General features: G+C 32.8%; 2 protein-coding genes across 2 annotated transcripts; both read left to right on the forward strand.

Annotated features, from left to right (window-relative positions):
• The first annotated feature begins 1,150 nt into the window (after window positions 1-1,150).
• LOC103580361 (60S ribosomal protein L34) lies at window positions 1,151-2,191 on the forward strand. The gene is made up of 4 exons (XM_008562082.3): window positions 1,151-1,238; window positions 1,404-1,475; window positions 1,783-1,980; window positions 2,052-2,191. The coding sequence occupies exons 2-4, from the start codon at window positions 1,411-1,413 to the stop codon at window positions 2,146-2,148; spliced, it is 360 nt and encodes a 119-aa protein (XP_008560304.3). The 5' UTR covers window positions 1,151-1,238; window positions 1,404-1,410; the 3' UTR covers window positions 2,149-2,191.
• Window positions 2,192-13,519: 11,328 nt separating this feature from the next.
• On the forward strand, window positions 13,520-25,009 carry LOC103580360 (bone morphogenetic protein receptor type-1B). The gene is made up of 4 exons (XM_008562081.3): window positions 13,520-13,631; window positions 22,290-23,292; window positions 23,411-23,726; window positions 23,800-25,009. The coding sequence occupies exons 1-4, from the start codon at window positions 13,535-13,537 to the stop codon at window positions 23,926-23,928; spliced, it is 1,545 nt and encodes a 514-aa protein (XP_008560303.1). The 5' UTR covers window positions 13,520-13,534; the 3' UTR covers window positions 23,929-25,009.
• The last annotated feature ends 65 nt before the right edge of the window (window positions 25,010-25,074 follow it).

A 25,074-nucleotide genomic window follows, 5' to 3' on the forward strand; every position in this document is an offset into this window, starting at 1 on the left:
GTTTTAAAAAAATCCAAAAGTCATTAGTCAGCTAATTTCAGTATTTTAAGTTAGCAAATAATTGAAATTTTTTTTATTTTTTTATTTCAACAATTAAATTTAAAAAAAAAAATAAAAATAAAAAAATGCACCTTTAGTTTTTTCAATTTTCTACATGTGCATTTTTTTATTTTATTTTTTTTTTCATAATTTATCGTTATAAAAAAATTCAAAAGTTATTAGTCAGCTAACTTCAATCGTAACATTTTATACCCATACTTTTTAATTAATTAAATTTTATGTTGCAAAATAATTCTATGTAAAATTATTTCTGTGTAGATTTATTCTATTAAATATAAATATATGCTAAAATAATTCATGTCCAAAATATCTCGATATATATCTCTATGAAAATTAAGTCTCTACAAAATTTACTATAATATGATAGAATTAGGTGTTAACATATTTATATTATGAAATTTCTCCATAACTATACAATTCTCCTTAATATTTCTCTATTCTGCATATCTCTATGACAAAACAACTTTATGAAAGAATTTTTCTATTTTAAAATCTTTCTATGTTAAACAAAGTCAGTTTCAAATTGTTTTATCATAGGGGCGGTTTTTTATTTAACATGAATGGGAAAATAAGTTATCATCCCTTAGAGAAGCATAGGGTAGTTCACGCTCTGCGTTATCAACCGCTGGATGAGGGTTGAAAGTGACCGACAATCAACCCTCGGTTCTACTGCGCCCTGATAACACGAGTTGATCGTGAAAAAGTTGGTCATTCATTAGTTTCCGACCAACTTGATGACAAGTTATCGACAACTTCAGCTTTTGCAACTTTTGGCTACAAGTTACCGCCAACTTTCTCAGAAAGTTGGCGCCAGTATGGAGCCGCAACTGGAATGCAAGTTTCTGAGGAAATTGAAAGGAAACTTAACGTCAACTTATGATTGCCAACTTTTGCAAGCAACTTTTGCCACCAACTTTCTCAGAAAATGTCTATCAACTATTGGAGGTACCAACTGTTGGCGGCCAACTTGGTGCCCAGTTGCGGCTGCAAGTTTCTCGCCAACTTGGCTATCAGGGCCCATAAACTTGTCAACAAAAGTAATCAGTTCATGATAAAATAATTTCCTAATTTACCTGTAATGTTTTTCTTTCGAAATACAGAGTACGGCACATGCGCGTTTTTACGCGTGCGCCACCTCCAACTTTTGGCTTCCTTTTCTCATCTGGACCACGCTAAAGGTGGGTTAAAATACAATTTTTTACCGAAATAAATCCAATTTGTTTATATCAATCTCATTATTAATCAAAAAACTTATCAGTTGTATTAAATCTCTGTGCATAAAACTTTTTTTTCGGATAATGAGTTATAATTAAAACTAATAATTAGTTTATTATTTATTTCAGAACCAAAATGGTGCAACGATTGGTTCTACGACGACGATTGTCGTACAACACCAAGAGTAACAGAAGACGCATGTAAGTTTTTAATTTTACTCAATTTAAATTATCTTTAATCAAAATTCTAATTTTTTGAATTTTTAAATTTTTTTTACAAACAAAATTTTAATTCATTCGATGAAACTTTGAGGTTATGTTCAGATGTTGTTTATTACACGTGTCGTTTTTGACATTTAAATTCAAAATTTATTTGCTTTAATTAATCAAATTGATTAATTAAATTTAATTTTCAATGGCTGTATAAAGAAATTTAAAAAGCGGACATTGAAATCAAAGTTGAGTGTTGGTATTTTTTTTTGACTCAAGTTTAAATTGAATGTTACAGTGTGCGTACTCCAGGTGGTAAACTTGTTTACCAGTACCTCAAGAAACCCAAGAAGATCCCAAGATGTGGTCAGTGTCATGACAAGTTGAGAGGAATCCAACCCGCAAGACCAATGGAACGTTCGCGTATGTGCAAACGAAAGAAGACAGTAAAACGTGTCTACGGAGGTGTCTTGTGCCACAAATGTGTCAAAGAAAGGTATCAATAACTACTTTCACTCATCACTTAAATTTTGACACATTTATTTATTGTTATTATTATTTTTACAGGATCGTCCGTGCTTTCCTTATTGAGGAACAGAAAATTGTCGTTAAAGTAATCAGAGCACAACAGGCATCCACGAAAGCTAAAAAGACCGAAAAGTAAACTGTCTTCATTTAATTAATTAATAAAATTTCTAAAAATATAATTACTTGTGTTGAGGTAAACGTTTTAATTAATATTCACTTTAAAAATTTTTACATTCTCAATTTATTTAAAATTTAAATATTAATTGTGACGTTTACCAGACAACTTTTTTTATTTTTAAATTTTACAAAAATTTTCCTAATTTATAAAACTCAAAATTTAGTAAATTTTTCACTAAGAAATTAAAATTTTGTGTCACTCAAATCAGAATCTCCAATGGACCTAGAATATAAAAAAATTTCATTTTAAAATAACGCGGGCTTTTTAAAAATTTGAAATCACTAATTAACATACCGCGAATTTTATTTAAATTCAAATTTTGCCATGTGGAGCGCGTTAATTTTTTCGTTCTTTTATTAGAAATTGATTTAATCCTAAGTAATTAAATTTAATTGTAATTATTAATGTCAATAATTACTTGAAATCTTAGTACTAATTACATTTAAAATATAAAAATCAAATAACTTAATTTAAATTTTTAAACCGCTTTTATTGCGACCGACCTTTAATTTGAAATTAAAAAATAAAATATATTTTTACTGTCTTAATTAGTAATTTAAAAAATAGTTACATAAAAGGTATGATGACCTTATATCCTTATAAAGTATTTTTTTTTTATTCCACTACCTGAAGTGACTTTTAATTAACGCATTAAGTATCTGGCGGATACAATTAATAAAATAACTCTGTTCTAAACAAGTAATGCCGGGAAACTTGAAACTTGACAATTCCAAAAAAGCATTTATTCCCTCGGTAACTTTTGCCGTATAAGCGGTTACTGTCTAAAGATTAATAATATAAAGGGTAAAAGATATTCCGTGTATGGTAAAGGTGCTCGTGCAAGAGTCAAGACAACTTTGACTACCAAACCCAGTGTAAGTCGACTGGGTCTTAACAAGTGCCTTATTTGTTGAGCCTCCATTCTTGTAGCGTGCCACTGATACCGTACATACATTTGTACTCATACATACTGCATACATGTATATATATGGGAGCAAGCAAACGGCTGGATATAATACGAGAGCAAGAGAAGAGAAATGAAAGGCTTTTGCCGCGTACTACACCAGTTGTTCTCGTAAAAGTTTCAAAGTCACCTGAGAATGCAACTATGGGATTGTATCGAGCTGGTGGTCTTGCAAATAAATATTAACTGTTACTGTTCCTGTTGCCGTCGCTGTTAAGTCTACACTCGTTGTAAAACAAATCCCATTCGGTTTCCTATAGAGATCCAGCATGGATTTTTATATAGACTCTTAGGTGAATTTTCATAGGAATCACCATGCAAAAATTTAAATGGGAACTGTGTTCAGATTTCTCTAGATTGTTACAATAATTTCCTATGGGAATCCAAACCATGCAAAAATCCTTATGGTCAACTAGTTTAGATTCCTATGCAGATTTTTCTATGACATTTTCGGATGGATTTTCATATAGTTTTCTATAGAAATTTACCATAGATTCCTATAAAAATTCTTAAATGATTTCCCATGGGAATCCACACTGCAAAAATCCACATGGGAATCCAGCTTAGATTCCCATGTGGCGTTTTCGGATTTCCACATGGTTTCCTATAGGAATCCAGCATAGATTTCCCATGTATATTAAATTTTTACCAAGAAATCCAGATCCCCATGCTTTTTTATGGATTTTTTCCATAGGGATCCAGATTTCCATAGTTTCCCTATGGATTTCTTATATGGGAATCCCGCTATCCATAATTTCCTACATGGATTCCTATAAAAATCTAAACTTTCTTACGTTGACCCCCATAGATTTCTATGGATTTCCATATTATCTTTCATGGACTTTATCGATAGGGCTCTTATTTAAATTTTTAATCTATTTATTACACTTTAATCATATCAGATTTATTATCGAATATTAACTTGATATCTTGACAATAAAATATATGTTACATGATTTATAAACTTATAAATACATCAAGTATTGGTTTACATAAAAAAAAAAAACAAGTACGATACGATACGTTATCATTAAAACAGTAAACAATAAGTTTAAAATGTCGCAAGCAACAGCCGTAGAAACGAATTCAACACGAGTGTAAAATAAAAAAAAATAAAAGTTGAGAATGCTGGTCCAAGAGAACAAGACTGTTCTTTAACCGGTACATGAAAATACGAGTAAAAAAAAACCGCGGATTCTTTCGTCTCGGATTTTTGGTTCTAAAACGAATGTTGGTGTTAAAAAAAACGGGCAATAGTAAATAAAATTGCGAATGCGTCGGATCTTTGGGGACAAAAAGAGACAGCGGATGCCTGAGTACGGTTTCATGGTCACGGTACAAGAGAAATACTTTCGCGCCTTTTTGTTTATCCTTTTGGTTTTAGTCTTTGTAACTTGGTTTCTCCGTCTAACCCTTTTTATTATTTTTTATTTTTTTTTCATTATGGAGAAAAGTTAAGTCAAGTCTTGGGTTGTTAAATTCAAGGGTGATGCTGCACGTGCAATCTTTCGTCCCGAGTGATGGCTGCGGTTAACCCGAGTCTCGTTCAGCTTCAAGAAATTTTATTCCCAATTCGATTCACCTTCGATTGCTTTTTAAATTATACTCTCATCCCTTTTGCTCATACATTCATCCATATATATAGATATATATCTGCTATTGAGAAAATTTATTCCCAAGACTTCGTACTCAAAACAATTTAGAGTTTTTTTTTTTATTAAATAATTTCAATTATAAAAAAAAAATGTTAATCCATTGATTCAACGCATACTGATACCGGAAGTGCTTTTATAATTTGTTGACTTAAACAAACTTTTGAACAACAGTCATCGTTACTTATGCACTGAAATAAAGTTTCAAATAATTAAGCAGACATTTTATTATTATTTTTATAAGAACTTATTGAAAAAATAAATAAAAGTCATATTTATACTTACAACACCATTCGTTTTGCACCAATATACACTCGGAGATTCATTTTTTGAAGTACAAGAGACTCCTTTGCAATTAGAAAAACTACTTTTTATTACATTTACTTGAATAGTTGCAATAAAAAATAGTAGTAAATAAATTTTGAACATTTTGTTATTGGTACAACAATATACTTTTTCATTACTCGTTAGCTGCCGATTATTAGTAACTAGACTCTTAAAAATAAGTCTAAATAACATTTTTATTACCATTCTGGTAATAACACTCGTTAATTTTCTACAAGAATAGAAATATTTATTGGGTATAAAAATAAATCTCTGATATTGGAAAAATTTATTCCTAAGATTTGTCTCAATACAATTTATTATTTATTTTTTTTTTTTTTAAATAATTTGAAATTAATGGTACAAATCTAAGCTTAAAACTTAAGCGTCAACTTATTTTAAGTCTTATATTTCCTATTTTTGATTATTGTGCATGTTTATTTAGGTATTTAAAAGCAGAACTTGGTAATTCTCTGACTATATCGGTAAATAATTGTGAGATTTGTGTTGCGGATGCGACGAGATGTTCACATTTCAAGACATAGAAGGCATTTAGGATGATCAAGACCAGACAGTCGAAGAGCGCAATTAATATTGTGCGAGTTTTATAAAATTTAATGTCTTATGAGACCCAGTTTGTTTTGTTCTGATTTAAAATTAAGGCCCAATATTGCGTCGCGACGAAACCCAAACAGAACTGATACGTTGCAAGTTTCATTTGCTCGTACAAATGCATATTTTAATTCTTTTATTTTAACAGGTTGTAGACTTTGGAATGCGTTGCCACCGAGTATAACGTTATCATAAACTTTAGTTTAATTCAGAGAAAAATGTTATTGGTATTTGTTAGAAAGAGAAGAGAATGGGCTAAATATATTGAGTGATCTTGAGTAATTAGAGTTGATGTCTGTGAGATTAAAACTAACCATAATTATGATTATATTGTAAGTTAATTATTGTTTCAAAGTAGCCATTATTATTATCTGAATTATTATAAATTGTTTGTAACTTAATAATTTTAGATTTATGATCATATGGAGCAGCAGCTTTCTGATCGATAATTTAAATAAATTATTTCAATTATAAAAAAAAAATGTTAATCCATTGATTCAACGCATACTGATACCGAAAGTCCTTTTATAATTTGTTAAATTATGTTTAAATTTAAAAAAAATTTTTTATTTAAAAAATTTATTGACATTTTTACTTTTTATTTAAAAAAACAAAATTGTCGCGCAGAAATTTCAACTATAAGTGATAATTTTAATTTATCCGCAGGTTGAAAAAATGACTCCAGTGTAATGGGGAAAATGGTTACATTTTTCTGAACAGCAGTCGCTGTCTCTCTTGCACTGAAATAAAAAATAATTTATATTAAATTGAATATATTTTATAATTTTAAAATAATACATACAGTTCCATATAACTTGCACTTTAGTACTTGAGAATATTCTGGTTCTGCAGGCCAAGACGGTTCTTTTTTTTTTATTATTGAGTTTCTTACAAAACTCATGACAATTATCAGAAATAATAATTTTATATAAATCATTTTTATATTTTTGAAACAAACTAAATATATTATTTGCTGGAAATATTTAACGAACGAACAGCTACAAACAATGAAACAAACTAGTACTCAGTAAGCAGCTACAATTTTTAATCCATCAAATTTTTAAGGATTTAAAATTTATAAATATCACAGGTGTTATAAAAAATAAAGTAATTAAAAAAAGGAAATTAAAAGTATTAAATTATAAAAATAAATTTAAGTCAATAAAAAAAATGTTTTATTTTTTTAAAGAAAATATAAATTCAAAAGTTTAAAAAATTCTGTTAAAAAAAAAAAATTAATAACAATGTAAATAAATAATCATCTAAATAAAAAAGTTAGCAGTAGCATTTATTATCTGGTGTACTGTCCACAAGATTTAATTGACGGTTATAAAGCTCTAACAGCATCGCCGAATAGTCTATATTATTATTATCAGTATAATTATTATTATTATTGTGTGTTTTTCGAGTACAAGAGTTGAAGGAAGCCATTGAATAGCGGGTAATTTTGATGTATCTTTACTGTCGAGTCTTTCTCTACTCGTCAAGCTCACCGATGATTCCTATAATTTTGAGAGCCTTGTGTTTGACAAAATAACAAGTGGGTGGGTGTCGGTTTTCACACCCGCGTCTCCACGGGGCTTCTATGGAGAATGTAAAAAAGAGGGCCCGGACAGCAAACCGGTCCCGATGGATCTTTGTTATGGCCAGCGCACCGTCTGAACCCACCTCTATTCACTCATCTTCTTTCTTCTTTGTACATCTACGCTCTACACTCGGCTCCACACTTTTTATTTACTTTATTTTCGCTAACATCTTTTCCCCCACGACTACAATATCATGGACATGGACATATCCCAGGGCTGTACCACTCGTCCTAAGCCCGAAGACTTGGTCCCTGTGCCCAGGATGCTGGGATCTGATGTAATAAAAACGGGTTAACGTTTCCTCTCACCCACTTGGACTTAGACGCCTACATAACTCACGGACAATCTTCACCAGACGGAACACAGTCATTTAGGGACTAGATTGCCGAATTTATACCATCAGCACCATCATCATCATCATCGTCTCGAGTATTTTAAACCGGCCAATTGATCCCTTACGTGCCCAAATAAATTACTGATGTCCCCAATTGCTTTGTTATTAACTCGTATTTTTTTTTTTTTTCAGGAGCTGTTTGACGGTTTATTTAAATTTTGGGGCTCAAACTAAACAGGAGATAACAAAATTAAATGAAAAAAGTATAATTATAATTTTACAGAGCAAGATCAACTGATGAATGCCCATATGTTGAACTTTAATAGCCGCTGAATTGAATAACGGGTGCACAATAAGCTTCGAGGCAATGTCTAAATAGACACAATTGTGATTGATTATCCAATGGAGAGTCTACCGACTAATCACTGAGAAGAGATCGACCACGGAACAAGAGAGACAGATAAATTAAATATAAATATAATAATATCGTGGCATTATATTATATAATTAAATAGATAGCAATTTTTATTTTATCCTAGTCCCTAAGACTATCAAAGCTAAAGATTACGAAAGTTCACATACGACTTTACAATATTCTTATAAATGCTCATTTCTCATTCCAGTAATTAATTAATTAATTAATTATTTTTATCGAGGAAAAAAATGTATCTCGCAATTCGAAATTTTTTAGATAATATTCACTCCATGGATAAATTATTCTTGTTTGAAATATGTCATAGTAAATTTGGAGCATCTTGGCCACCTGGCGGCAACAAATAAACACATGGAAAAATTACTATGGCTGTAGTAATTTTTCCATGTGTTTTTATGTCAGCTGGCAAAGCCCTGGCGGATCCGCATTACCATAATTTACCGCCTTCGGAATAATTACGATATCTTACAGTAAAATGTGGCATTTAACGATAAGAGTACGATATTTTTACCGCAAATTTGTTGTAAATCAACGGGAATTTACCGTAAAATTGTGGCGAACCTGCGTTATATTACCATAAAATAGAGTAATGTACTGAAAAAAACTCTAAAAATGATAAAGGATACGGTAAAAATGTCGCAGATTACGGTAAATTTCCGTATTTTTGCCATAAATTACTGTAGTATAGGATAAAAATGCCGTATTTGAAGGAAATTCGGTAAATTCTGGTAATTTCTCGTCTTTCGGATTCGCTAGAGAGAGTTACAAACTTAGATCCCATGAACTAGAAATAGATATCTCATACGTATTAGAGTTTGCTCTTGGTAATTGCAAAAAATAATTTCTACTATCACCTTCACGGTGAATTGTCAAGAATTACATCATAAATTACTGTAAATCTAACCGGTCGTGGTAATTTTTGCATGGGTTCATTTTAGTTTCCGTCAGGTGGCCAACATCCGGCTTTACTAGGACACCATAGCATTTCAAACAAGAATAATTTAACCGTACGTAGCGTAATCGGTATAATTCTAGCTCAGAACAAAATAATTGTTGGCAATTTAAATGAATCTGTAGAACAAAAAAATAATGAATATTAACGGACATGTTGTTTAAATTATGTTAATTTTATCATAAAAAATTAAAGAGCATGTAGTGTTTATAGTTAAACATGAATAAATAAAATAAATTCGCGGTGCTACCTGTTAAGATAGTGAAAACTTGTCTCGGTTGTATTGCCGGTGAGTAGAACGTGAGTTATCTCGAGGCATGTTTTTATCGGGTTGGTCAGGTGTGAATTGGGTGAGGCAGATCGTCGCCTCTACTCTATACTCTTTACCTCTACCTCTACTTCTACCTCTGCTTCTACCTCTCAAAACATCTTGACTCTTGGACTGGGCACGGCAAGAATTGAACAAAACCGAGACTTTGAAACCAGACAAAGACCTAGCGAGTTAATAAGAGAGAAAGTTTTTATCCGAGTGAGAAAAGAGTGAGGTAAAAATAAGGCCAACGCGAGCTCAAGTAGCGTAGGAGGAAAACAAGTCACCGCTTATCGGTCCCCTGACCACCAACTAATTGAGCATCGAAATTTAGCTACTGCTGGTCCAGTCCCTCGAGCACGAAAAAAAAAAAAAAAAACAATAAACAAACCTGTAATTTAAATTAAATAAAATTGTACTCAAGTCCACGGTTATTTTTGAATGTGACATTTCAAAAATTAATTTTTACCGCCAAAACTCATTGGTCAGTTTTAATTAAAAAATGAATAGAAACGCACTGGATAAAATAAGTGAGTACGTCACTGATTGGGTTGACGGTTCAGCCGAAAGGCAGGAGCGCGTTAGGGCCCACTCGTTCTTACATTTGGGCCTTTTGTTATAGCCCCGGTACCGCTGTCTCGGTCGACTTGGTATGGGGAATGAAATATATTTCCACCTCATCCCACGAAATCCAACCAAACACGAGTTCCAATGCGCGTCGAATAGATCCAAGATTTCGTGCCTCTTAGTCTTCTCAATACAATACACGAACAAGTGAAGCTGGAGATGCCAATGGAGCCTCAGATTTAGTATTCATTCCCTCTCTTTTCTTATTTTACATTCGCGTGATCCTCAATGTTCGATCTTGTATACATATATGTCCATACAGCATCGGTACTTGAGTTTTGTTTGCTTCTTTACACGATATATGCCTCATTATTTTTTTCTTCATACATATATATACTTATACTCTTGAAACTGTTGATCTCATCTCCATCTGCGACGCCTTGAGCCGCGCGGGCGATCAGCCGTAACGAGTGTTATATGCGCCAGTCTCTCAACCGTACCATAGATCCTACACACATTGGATCCCATGATATATACATACATATATATATATAGTTGTTTTGGGTATTTCGTAGAATAATAATAAGAACCAAAGAGTTGAGTCTCGGCAAGAACCGAGCGGTGGAGCTTCGTTGATTTAATCCTCGAATCCGGTTCTCCAACCCATTGTATGTCGCGGTCCCTAGATCGGGTGTTATATTCTCCATGGTGTTAAATCCTTGATTAACGACCGACGCCTGTGAGCTGTATTCGTAGAATACCGCGTCGAAATACACTAATATATGCTAATGCGCATAAAAATCCAGACTTGAGCATTTGCGTCTCCTTTATACTCACGGAACTAGAAAAATTTATTTATATTATTTTTAAACTTTTTTAGTACCCGCCTTGTAACTCCCCCGTGTTTCCGTGTAACAACATTTATTATTATTATTATTTTTATTTTTCCATTCGCGCCTGGACTGGAGGTGCGAACAATCGCCTCGCAAATTGCAGACAATCGACTCTTTTGTTGCCCGACTGTACGAGGTGTTGCTCACATATTTTTTTTAACTTTAATTTCTTATTCTTTATTTTCTCCAGTACGTTTTTTTCTCAATTCAATGCATGACTTTAATTACGAGTGGATCATTTAAACTGACAATAGATTCTATTCATCGGAAATCCAGGCTCCGATTAAATAAATCGTAAACCCAGCTGATAAAATAATTATAATTAAGATTAAATATCAAATAACAATAATATTTTTAAAAATAACATTTTATGTCACTTATCTTATTTACAATTCCTCCATTTCCGCCTTTCGCTTATTCTCCGATGGATTATCTCTTGATAATTCATCCTCCATTTATTTTATTATTATACTTTTTAAAAATCACGTGTCAGTGTGAGTTAAATTAACAAAATGAATCTCATATAATAGACACGGCAATTTAAAATCCGTGAAGACATTAAAAACTAGTCTGGGTAATCGCCTTGGTGCTAATAAATTACCACCCGACGTCACACGGTTAATAAATATAAGAAGGACCTACCTGGCTCGCTCAAAATCTCTTATTATTATTATTTTAGATCCACACTAGAATCACCGTACGTTAATTAACACTTAATTATTACAAAATTTAATCAAAAGTTTCTAATTAATAAAAACATTTTGTTTATTTTATTTTTAATATAATCAGCCATTAATTATTTTTATCTCCGTAATCGCATCATCGAATGTTTCGAGATATCGTTACCGGTTTAAAAATTCATATCAATTGTCCTCCGATCACGGAACTTATACTTTGAATAAAATAAAAATTAATTATTTTTATTTACTCCAGGATTCGATAAATCCCGTTAATTAATTTTTATTTTGAGGATTAATTAAAAAAATAATTTGCCTTAAAACTTGGGTTTAAAAAAATAAAAATTCATAGAACTCTGAGTCAATTTACTGATTTTTAATTAACACTTATGTAATTTTGCAACACATGACTACTTCTAGTTAGTAATTACAAATAACATCGTAATTAATTAGCATCTATCTTTTTTACACTTTTATTTATGACAAATTGTTTTTTTCTCAGAAAAGTATTTTACGAAATTATATAAATGCCATAAATATGTTAAAATAAATATATATAGACAATTAAGAAAAAAAACTGATCGTTTATAATTTTTTTTGAATTTAAAGTTATTTTCGCGCGCTTTAAAAATTCAAATTACGCGCCGCGCATTTTCGGTAATTTTGAAGTAAAATAAAAAAAGCGTAATATATATCATGTATTTAAAAGTCAATTGAATTTTATAGCATTTCTATGACCCATGAGAAGACTTAAAGTTTCCTCTCGCGTCTTGGCAATTTCAAATCGATCAACGACACGACTGGACGTCGCCTGCAATTTTAATAGGAAACTTTGAATCGATAAACGATCGCCGTTGGGTGATTAATGACCTAAGGTGTTTTAACATTCAATATATATATATATATATATATATATATATATATATATATATATATATATATATATATATATATGAATAGAAAAAAGACTGAAAACTAAAATGTTATATCGACTTTAATAAGAATCAACAATTACAATAATAAAATTAATCTCAAGTGTGTCAGTTAGTCTTAATCGATTTCTCACGGTGATTGAACTTGTCCATCCAGCTCAGCTATCTCGTTATTTACAAACTAAACCGCAACTATGCAACATTATTCTATAATTTATATGGGCTATAACTAACGGTATTTATATAGATATACATATATAGATTACAAACTCTTGAACGACCTTTTTTGTTTTACATTAATTAAAGTGTTTGGTCATATCTATTAATAAGTCTACAACCAAAACAGAGCTGATACATTTGAAAATAAAAAAAAAAAAAAAATTGAAATTTCCCGCGCCAAGTGTGCAGAGGTCATTTTTGCGGCACCGCGCATGGCGCGTATTTTGAATTTGAAATTAAACAAAAAAACTTAAGTTTACATATATTTGTATTTGTATATATGTATGAGAGGTAGTGGTGTAGTTTAACAGTTTTCTTGATTGAATAAACAAGAACAAGAGTATCTTGGATAGGACGTAGAGGTCCAGTGTCTGACCAACAGCCGCCGGTTTATCCTGATGTATTAAGGCTTAGAAGTCCCCATAAGAGCCTACGAGTAAGAGAGAGACAAATATAAAAGAGATAGAAAATATAAGGCTCCGAGTCGCGGCAGTGTGGCGCCCGTAGGGCGCCGACTCGTTCTCCCGCCATAGCTGACGCCCCCGACGCCCGTCGTCGATTCTCCTTCTCAGTCTTTTATCACAACATCCTTTTCCCTCTTATTCCATATTCCTCTAGCTCTTTCTTCAATGACTGAACTCACGAGCATGCTCACTCGTCGACCACGACTATTCCCGAGCCGGTCCCCACTCCTCGGGATCTATCCCCACTCTCCGACCCAACCCCCCACTACTAAAAATCCGCATCTCAGTAATGTTAAATTTTATCCCACTTCTCGCCGTACCCCCACTTGCCAGCCGAAGATTACCGAAGATATTTGGCCTGCGCTTTTGCGCCTGGACGGTCGTTATCTACGTCACAGTAAAGTATGTGCTCTCGAGTGTAGAAAATGGCTGCTGCGCTCTCCGCTACTACGGGTTCGCGCGAATGTAAATACGGCCTGTTGTGGCTCGTTATCGCTGTGTTAATTTCTAAAAATACTGGTGGTAAGTAAAAACAATATTATTATTTTATTATTCAAACACACATCTAATTATTTATAATTATAATTCCGCGGGAAATTCAAAAAATGTATTTTTCATAGTCGTGTATTGTTTTTCGGAGAACTTGATCTTTCAAGACAACTTCTGCCACACAGATGTGGGGATCAGATGTCGCACGTACACAACACGATTTGTCTTTTACGCCTGCAGATTTGCAGTCTGACACAAATATTTTAAATATATTTCGTTATTTAAATTATCAATTACTATACTCTTTTTCCGACTAAAGAACTGACTTTTTTAACGCTAGTGGAAATGGAGTTTACAGTAGTACTGTAGTGTAGTTTTGTTGAGTTGTTTCTTTTATTTGTATGGATGTAAAGTAAGGTTGTGTTAGTTTGTAGGGAAGTGGATATTCAGTCTCTTTCTCTCGCACACCTCTTCGAATTCAAAAGTGTCTCTCTTACTCATGCGATCTATAGACACTCGCTGTCTTCTTTTATCTCGCGTTTAAAACTCCTTGTCTTCCTTCTCGAGGTTCTTTTAGTTCTTGCATTACATTAAGGTCCATGTGAGACTTTTAAATGTGATCCTATCCCTTAAATTCTTGTATTCACTTCTCAAGTGGACTTGAAATTTAAAAAAAAAAATTAAAGATTTCAATAAATAAATTTTTTCGTATAAAAATTTGAAAAAATACATTTTTAAATTTTGTATAAAAATTCAAAATTTTTTAAAATAAATTTTGATTTTGTATTAAAATTTAAAATTTTTAAAAGTAAATTTTGATTTTGTATAACAATTCAAAATTTTTAAAAGTAAATTTTTATTTTGTATAAAAATTCAAAATTTTTAAAAATAAATTTTGATTTTGTATAAAAATTCAAAATTTTTAAAAATAAATTTTGATTTTGTATAAAAATTCAAAATTTTTAAAAGTAAATTTTGATTTTGTATAAAAATTCAAAATTTTTAAAAATAAATTTTGATTTTGTATAAAAATTCAAAATTTTTAAAAGTAAATTTTGATTTTGTATAAAAATTCAAAATTTTTAAAAGTAAATTTCAAAGTTGTGTATAAAATTTAAAAATTTAAATTTGAATTTCTCAGAAACACTTTTTACGATCAAATAAAAAATTTGTTTATTTATGCATTGAAATTTAAATTTAAATAAACATCGAGCGACATATTGAAGCGGAATGTTAAAAGGATTAAATTACCATTTAAACTGTCAAAAGAGTATCACTTATCACACCATTACTAAGATTTCCGCCATTAATCCGTACGATATCTTTACCATCATATACAATTTAATTTCTTACAATTTTTTATAAAAACAACTCGTCATAAAATAACTCACTGCTAATTGCTAGATTTAATTATTTCGCGCGCGTATGAATCTCTGAAATAAACATCATTTAAATTCCTTCAGAAAACCGCTTTTTTTAAATTCTCAAAAGATTAGTTTTTAAAAAAAAATTCAAAAAAATAAAGTAAGCAGACAAAGCGAGTAAAGAAAATGTTAGTTCAGGCTCTAAAGAAATCTCCGGGATATTTTTTTAGTCTAAAACCCATCGGCTATGGGTATGCATACATACATATATTGAATATCTGGTCTTAAGACCTCTAGCCGAACCTCCACCAGGTGTGGGTAGAGGTTTTTTTATCCATACATTTTACCTGACCTATTGTTGGCTCGATTCACTCTACGACCTGCAAAGTACAATGTCTGACCTTTTTTTTATTTTTCTATACATATAATACAATTTTCTTATACGTTCTCTATATATATACACTCTTTTCATTTAAAAATCCTATTCAACTTATTGTACCACCTAAAGTTTAAAGCCCACGTCTGCTTCTTGTAATTTATCCCCAGCATTATAGTGTCGGCTATAAAAGTTTTACGTGCCACATATTATTTAAGAGCAGTCCTCACTCATAATTTATTTTCCGTTAGCAAAAAAAGTATTCTAAGTTATGTCTAGTCTACTTCATTATAAATTAATTACTGCTGAGTACTTTGTCGCCTACAGAATTTACCCGAAAAAAATTACCGAACTCCTCGTTTTTGACAACAAGCTTTAGTCTGTTTATTAGTTCAAAAATCGAGTGATTAGGCGGGTTAATATTTAGTTTTAGACCGACCCCCTGATAGAACGATAGTAAATTCCATTAGCTTGGAAATTCCCTTAGACGCAGGTAGACTTAGATATGAGTAAAGACTAGACGTATAGACAAGAGTATTAACTATCAGTTAAGTCTCAAGTTGTAGAGTAGTTAAAGTGGTTAAAAGGTTGGGTTGGGCCTTAACGATTAAGCAAATATTTGGTCTAGTTGATTGTGCAACCATCGCATTTTCTCAATTCCATTTGTCATTGTGATCGCGTGTCAGATCAAGCCTTAGCAATGCAGTTTATTCAACAATACATGGAATTTATACTTATATATGTATATACATTGGCAAGAGATTATCGGGAGTATTTAAAATAATGTTTGTACCGCAAGTTGATATGAAGCCCTGGAAAAGGGTTAAAATATTGTGATGCTTGCACAGAAAGATTTTTTAATAAATTTGAATGAAACTGTGAAAATTTGCCACCGAATTTTGAAAAAAATGATATCAAAACTTTTATATTTTAATATGGATAAACTGAACCAGAAAATTTGAGCCCTTGATATTAGATCTATCATCGCATTTTTGAATTTTCCTTTACGGCGCGGGTTTTTGGTCCATAATTCCCAAACTATCGAGATAAACGAAATTGACTTGAATACATTTTTTGAAGGAAATTGAATGCTCTACAAAAAAGGTCTGATTGAAATTTTCCGTCAGATGAACCGTTTCCTTATAATCATGTCTTGAACAGTATGATTTTTGAAAAACAGAAATTCCCGCGCGTTTTTTTGAATGAAATCAAAACGCATTAGCGGAATTTGATAAAAATATAGTATGGTGAAGAAACTGATGTTAGAAATCCTGTAAAAAAGACTATCTTGTTTTCGAAAAATAGTTTATTATCTATAGAAATCCCTTCGCGCAGGCGCGTTTAGAAGAAATTTTTATCTAAAATACTATTGAATTAGGCTATCACGGAACAAGTAGCTTGAGTTCTTATAAGCATATCTTGGAGTACTTCAAATGGTATTTACGTTGTTATGGGAAAAGCACGCGATGTGTGGCGCCACGGTGTAAAATCCATCAAGAGTAGATCGCGTCCATCAAGGTTGAATGAGGTGGGGAATAAGGAGAAAAAGGGTTTAAAAAAGTAATCAACAACAACAGCAACAGCAATGGAAATAAAAAAACTATAACCGAGAAATATCAGTGGTCACACGGCGTACGTGACTGCAGTTTAAACGTGAAAGATGCGTGTGCCCCCGTCCATTCTCGTCTTCCAGTTTCTCGTTTCTTGTATCAAAGACGACCACCACGAGAAAACCAAGACCAGTTCGTACATTATGGAAGTCTCTAGTCTTATATATTATATTATATTTAACTCATGTATTCATATGTACATATATGTATGTATGCATGTATGTATGGATATATTGCTGCCGGAGAAGACCAAAAGATTAAAGATAGTGGCGTGCATTCATGAGGCTTCATCTTTAGCCATTTCTGCTGAGGCCCAATTGGTAATCTGATCATGAAGCCGGATTATTTCGGATGGATTTCGAATTTAACCATGTAATAAGCTTCTTGAGGCGTGTTTTCATAAATTTGCGGGCGACTTATCTAGGAAAATCATAATCCTGAATCCTGAATGAGAAAAAAAAATTAGTACAAGATTCAAACATCTGCAGTTGAGTTTTAGCTCAATTGAAACCGGATATTGTGATATTTTTTAAAATTATCATTTACAAAACATGTATATTTAATATCTCAATCCGCGGTATAATATGTTTCATTACAGGTTTAACGCAAACTCTTTCTGTCCTGAAAGATAAGAACAGGTGTTTGACTTGGTTCGCATCAGCGAAGGGGAGAACAGAAACAAGATCGCCAACGCGCACGCGTATGAAACCAACTAGTGTACTATATTTAATCAAAGTAATATATAATAATAATAATAACAACAACATTAAAGTGTACTTGTTTCGCAAAAGGTTGTTCATTTCTCAGAAAAGTCCGACAGAGGGTTGATATTAAAGTCGTGCCGACTATAGAATCCCCCCATACACTTCACATCGATTAGTTTCGCGTTTTATGGCATGACTCTAGAAACAAAATGCAGGCCAAATTCACCCACTGAAAACTACTCGGCTATACATATATACAATATATATATATGCCCAATGTATTTATATAAAAAACATTATTTTTATATGAATCTGTACACTAGTCTATCGTATTTGGACGTTCGAACGATCAATATATGTCAAGAAAATTAGTTCACTGGTATATTCGTCATCAGCCATCGGATAAATCTAAATGAAAACACTCACGTCATCCAATTATTACGTATTATGTCTTACAGTACTTGTAGGATTTACGACAGGGAAACCACTGACTCACTGGCTAGGGGACATGGTAATTATTTCTCAAAAAATTTTTGAGCAATGGGATTTCCACCGACTCTGTCCCATGCCTAGTCTAGTTAAGTCAGCAGATCTTGTTTCATATTCAGTGTCCCCTCAACCCGGGATTTTGTGCTTCCTGTTGCATCAAGTAGGGTCAGCAGACATCTGTTAAACATTTTTAAGACCCTGTCCTCGAGGACCAGCTACTCAGCAATACAAAGACGTACTTGGTATTCTGAGATGTTACATTGCGTGATGCTGGATAAGAGAATTGAACGATCGCTTGAGCATTAAATTCAAGTCAAGGCCTTCATATAAAACCATCATCAACAGACTCACGATCCATCCAACTAAATCTGAAGGAGATTCTAGTGAACTAAAACCAGCTTTTTCATAAATTTTAACTGCATTCTTCTCTACAAATAACAATCTTACATCCAACGTTAAATAAATTCTATTTCGTTAGTCTATAAGCCGACATCTGAGCATTGAATTTTTATTTCCTTCTCATACATTCTACCGCTGAATTACAATTACAATTAATACATACTACACACTTGAGTAATTCTGTAATTAAAGCAATTTATGCCCATTAATCAATGAAATATTTTTATCCAATGTAATGATCATTGACATTATTTTTTGAAATAACTTTACTATTGGACGGCTATCAATTGAATATTATCTTTAACCCATTCCTTTTACTACGGCATAAAAACATCTACACCTCGTAATTACAGCAGTGTAGTAGATATTTAACAATTAGTTTATCTACTACAATAAAGAATTATCTTTAAACCGATTACGCTTTGTAATAAAAGTAATTATACTTGAAGAATGTTGTCGGCAAATGACTATTGTTATAATTTTAGGCGTAGACGCAAAAACTTAATAAAAAACGTGTTATGTTGTAAGAAGTGGAGGGGGTGGGTCAATCCCTCGTACCGCGACGTAAATATAGAAACGGTCGTCGTAAAATAGACTTGCGGGTGGCAGTTGCAATTATCGTTTTCTTGGGTCTCCTTTTACACATCACCACATAACATGTAACCGTCTTATACATATGTACATCACATATATAAGAGCCGTGACGCGATAGATAACAAGAATCGCTGGCACTGTTGGCATTATTCGTAAATCCCGCGCTTTTTCTTTTCCTCTAGTGTCTTCAATGTGTGTTTTATTTCAAATGAATCTTTATACGATACTTATTAACTTGTTTTTTTATATGTTTATATATAAATGTATGTGTAGAATTGTATTGCTGGCGCCTGCGCTGGGACTGACGGCTCCAGGTCACTTTTAAAAACCCCAGCCAACTAAACAGAACTCATCTCCGTTACGCGTTATGCTAATATTATTTTTTTACTCTTTTTAATCCCTTGTATTCATTTCTAGACACTACATTAGCTCTTTCCAAGCTTGGACATTCCACGGCAAGCATTCTCTTACATGCTTCACTGAACCCTCTTACTTTAAATATTTTTATAATATTTTATCCAAACGCCTTTTTCTTATAAATTATACTTCAAGTTTTTAATTAAAATTGGAAATTATTACTTGATATTTATCGATGTCATAAATAATAAATTATCATTTATTCATTTAGCCATAGTCAAGACTTTTTGTCAAAAACATCTTATTTATTTATTTTTTTAAATTATCGATCAGAAAGCTGCTGCTCCATATGATCATAAATCTAAAATTATTAAGTTACAAACAATTTATAATAATTCAGATAATAATAATGGCTACTTTGAAACAATAATTAACTAACAATATAATCATAATTATGGTTAGTTTTAATCTCACAGACATCAACTCTAATTACTCAAGATCATTCAATATATTTAGCCCATTCTCTTCTCTTTCTAACAAATACCAATAACATTTTTATCTGAATTAAACTAAAGTTTATGATAACGTTATACTCGGTGGCAACGCATTCCAAAGTCTACAACCTGTTAAAATAAAAGAATTAAAATATGCATTTGTACGAGCAAATGAAACTTGCAACGTATCAGTTCTGTTTGGGTTTCGTCGCGACGCAATATTGGGCCTTAATTTTAAATCAGAACAAAACAAACTGGGTCTCATAAGACATTAAATTTTATAAAATTCGCACAATATTAATTGCGCTCTTCGACTGTCTAGTCTTGATCATCCTAAATGCCTTCTATGTCTTGAAATGTGAACATCTCGTCGCATCCGCAACACAAATCTCACAATTATTTACCGATATAGTCAGAGAATTACCAAGTTCTGCTTTTAAATACCTAAATAATTCTAATTCCCCACAGAAAAAAAAGATTTCTTGGGGCGAGAAATAATTTTTTTTGGGCACTTATCAAGACTTGTCATATTTTAGGTTGTGGGAATTCGGTAGCATCAGACAATCTCAACAGATATCGCCTCTGCGAAGACAAAAATCTTTCAAGAATAGTAGCTTCTGATTGAAACAATATTTTACAAACTTACAATGACCTTTCTCACGATCATACCAACCATTCAAGTCACTATAAATTTCTCACGGTGATTGATCTGAGTATCGTGCAAAATCAGTGGCACACGTGCAGGAAGTAGACTTACCACCCCCACACCATAGAGCTGCCGCGAACGACATATCCAGACTGTGAAAATAAAAGAGACGAATACGCGACAGAGAAAACGAATAAAAAAAACGTACACGGGGAATTGAATGGAGGAAGAGGTGGTAGTACATGTACCCAGCGTGTATCCCGAGTTTCCTGAACCCGCCGCACCCTTTTCCTTCTTTTTTTCCCAACTGTGGGCTGAGATGCTCGTCCGCCCACACTACATATCTCGCCGGGCAGCAGCCTCAACTATTGCTTGCTTGCTATATACATATATGTTTATAAATATATAATATATATATATATATATATATATATATATATATATATATATATATATATATATATATATATATATATATATATATATATATATATATATGTATATAGTATATGTCGTAGCTTATTCTTACTACACTAGCGGTTCATCCAGACCGCAATTATCGCGCGGATCGTTTATTTCTCAATGTCTATTCAAATCCTTTTCTCAGCTGCTGTATCTCTCCTCAGTCTACATCTCTACATTAGTGTCACTTTTAATTTGTTCCATCTCACATCTTTTATCTTACACCGACTCTTTTCATTTCTCACCTCATATTTTTAAAATTAATCTACTTCATTATACCCAAGTATATAAATATAACGAAATAAAAAGAGTAGACCCCGACTTAACAATTAGTTCGAGGGTCCAAAAATAATTTAAAATCCAAGTAACTTTAAATTTGTCCAGTTGCATTCTTCGTCTGTCTGATCTCCCGACACAAAATGCACTCCAGATTCCACTGTTACACTTATAGAACCCGGTAAATCCCCTCCACCTGGATGCAGACAACGAGAGTTTTACTGGGGTACTAATATAAGGACACAGCCAGACGGAATTAATCGTCATCGTGTATCACCACTCGTCAGTATAAATATACATACATATATACGGGTTTAAATAAAATGCAAGATGAAGATGACGACGTTTTTATTACCATACAAAACTACCATTAACATTTGCATCTACAATTGCTTCTGCGCTACTCGCTTCGCATATAATATGCACTCGCATATTAACAGAACCCTGACACAAGACAAAATTTTTTTGAAGCGAGAAAAAAATTATTGAGTCAAGAAATTTTTTCTAGTTCTAGAAAAATTTTAGTTTTCAATTCACGATGCAAAAAAAAAAAACGATTTCTTGGGACAAATAAAAAATTTTTTGCATACTATACATTTCCGCGCTGTACAGTCTAAGGAATAGAATGCCGGAATGTATTGGCGAGAGATTTAAAAAAAAAAGAACACAAGCGTTAAACGTTACGGTGAAAGTACGAGTTAGCAATTAATTGCGATACGAAAAATACCGTAAAAGGTCCGTTCCTCCTACATCCGCGCCCCAGGCAAGGACGTTGTTTTTTTTTTACTCAATGATGTTCTTCTCCCATTCGTTCCACTCCACCAGCTAGTCGTTTATTAATATCAGACTGTTGTTCAATACACGATAAATTTTCTGCATCAACAATACCAATAAAAAATAATGATCTTTTGTAATTACAGTGGCTGGAATAGAGTGTTATTGTGACGGCTACTGCAGTGATGATCAGCAAAACGGAACATGCAAACTTGGTCCAGGAAGTTTCTGCTTCAGCGCAGTTGACGAAGTGTGGGACCGAGATCTCGGAGAGTACGTGCCAGAATATTCCTTCGGTTGCTTATCTCGAGACGATGAAAGCGCTTTCATGCAGTGCAAAGGAAACGTGATACCGCGTTTGAAAACCAAGACTGTAATCTGCTGTAATAGTACTGATTTATGCAACAGAGATGTGTTTCCTGATTACATTGCGCCTTCTACGCCAGCACCCAATCCAGCCTCCATGAAAACTGGAGGTCCGCTGATAATAATTGCCGTCACAATGTCGGCCTGCTGCGTCGCAATTATCATAGCAGTCGTATTACTGTACCGTAAATATGGACGCAGAGAACGCGATCCTTGTCTGGTGTCCTCCCAGGGAACCCTCAAAGACCTGATCGAACACAGCTCTGGTTCTGGATCAGGTCTTCCATTGCTCGTGCAACGGACGATTGCTAAGCAGCTCGCGTTGTCCCAGTGCGTTGGCAAAGGCCGTTTCGGCGAAGTCTGGTTAGCACGTTGGCGCGGTGAAAAAGTCGCTGTCAAGGTATTTTTCACACTTGAAGAAGCCTCGTGGTTCCGCGAAACGGAAATCTATCAGACTGTTCTTATGAGACACGACAATATTCTGGGATTCATTGCTGCGGACATCAAGGGAACTGGTACTTGGACGCAAATGTTGCTGATAACAGATTACCATGAACGTGGATCACTTCATGACTATCTGCAGACAACGGTCCTGGATCATCAGACTCTCTTTACAATCTGTCTGTCCATAGCATCCGGAATAGCTCATCTCCATACGGAAATTTTTGGTACCCGCGGCAAACCTGCGATCGCACATCGCGATATTAAGAGTCGAAATATCCTTGTAAAGAGGAACGGCGAGTGTGTTATCGCTGATTTCGGTCTCGCCGTCCGGTTTCTCAGGTAAGCTTCTTAACTAAAGCATTTTTTTTTTCTGAGGATTTCGTCTTAAAATAAATCTTTTGATTGATTCGGGCACACCTCAGTATTATATATTTATTTATTTATTTTTAATTCACAGCGATACCGGGGAGATAGACATCGCCCCCAATACTAGAGTCGGGACCCGGCGATACATGGCGCCAGAAGTCTTAGACGAAAGTCTCAATACCACGTCATTCGATGCTTTTAAAATGGCTGACATGTATTCCGTGGGACTGGTGCTGTGGGAGGTGTGTAGAAGATGCGTATCCGGTGGTAAAGTATCCACTGCGGAGCCTTACGGTCTGCCTTATCACGATGTCGTACCAAGTGATCCTAATTTCGAGGACATGAGACTCGCTGTCTGTGTTAAGAGGCTCAGGCCAGTTATCCCTACACGCTGGGAACATGATCCGGTAAGTCTTCACTCTAATCCTCCTGATTTCGCCCCTATAAAAATGTACTTTATAATTATTTTTTTCTCTCCAGGTTCTTTCCGCTTTGAGCAAAGTCATGACTGAATGTTGGCATGGCAATCCAGCAGTGAGATTGACCGCCCTCAGGGTCAAAAAGTCTCTGTCGAAACTTCACATCGACAATGCCATCAAAATAGTTTAGTCTATTAGTTATTAATTAATTAATTAATTATTTTATACTGTAAATATTTAACGAGATTTAGCGTTTAAATCTCATCATTTTTTTATCATTTACCTAGATTTTAATTATTCATGTTCAAGTCCCGTGTAAATAGTTGTGACCATGAAAAAAAAAGAAAAAAAATGTAAATAGGATTGCGAGACTGCAGACGAAGAAGACTGAGGTTACACTTAAAAGAAAAAAAAATGTAACGTATGCGTGAGTTTGTTTTGAATGCAATTAATTATTATATTTTTTTTTTATTGTACATACAATTGTTTTGCGCGATAGTATTGCAATGGTCTTTAAATTTATTTTTATTTAAATGAGAATAAAAATAAATATTTTATATTAAGGTACTGCTAAATATTTAAAAAAATTTTTTGAATATTTTATCGGTACTATGTGAATAATTAATTTCAAATAACGCGCCTACTCGAGAGGTTCGATCTGTCATGAGACAGTTTTGTAATTATTTTGAAATATCGGGAAAAAGTTTATTTTATTTATCAATAAAATAAATTATTTTTTTTTTTTCGTGTCCTGATTTATCGAACTTTCTCTCGACTGCGGTAATTATTGTTATCTAATTATTAATTCATTAAGAATTAGTTTGTAACTTTTTTTTTTATTGATTAATTATTAATAATTGTCAGGTAACTACCGACCGATGCAGGATACTCACGGACTTATTATATTAATAATAATAATTAACAATTGCTGCCTAACTGATGGACTTGATAACTTTAATATTTAAAAAAAAAAAATAAGAAAATTTATTTTCTTGAGCTTTTGCTCGGCTCTAAGTCCACGTCATAGTACAATTCTAATTGTTTTTTGTTTTTTTAACATGTACAGAGCAACGCGATTGCTAATTGCCGAGTTTGTAAAAAGTTTAAAATTTCTGTAGTCTTAATTAAAACCTTCGGTCGTAACAAAACATTGTTTTATATTTTTTTTACAAGTTTAATTACTTGTGATGTTGTTAAATATTGCGCTAAATATATGTAATTTTATTATGTATAAAATTAAAAAAGAAACAAAAAAAAAACAAATTAAAATTTTTAGATTTAAATTTATGAAATTTATATTTTTAACAAGTATTAAACAATATAATCTTTCCAATTG

Source organism: Microplitis demolitor, chromosome 2 (genome assembly GCF_026212275.2).
Source record: "Microplitis demolitor isolate Queensland-Clemson2020A chromosome 2, iyMicDemo2.1a, whole genome shotgun sequence".
NCBI lineage: Eukaryota > Metazoa > Arthropoda > Insecta > Hymenoptera > Braconidae > Microplitis > Microplitis demolitor.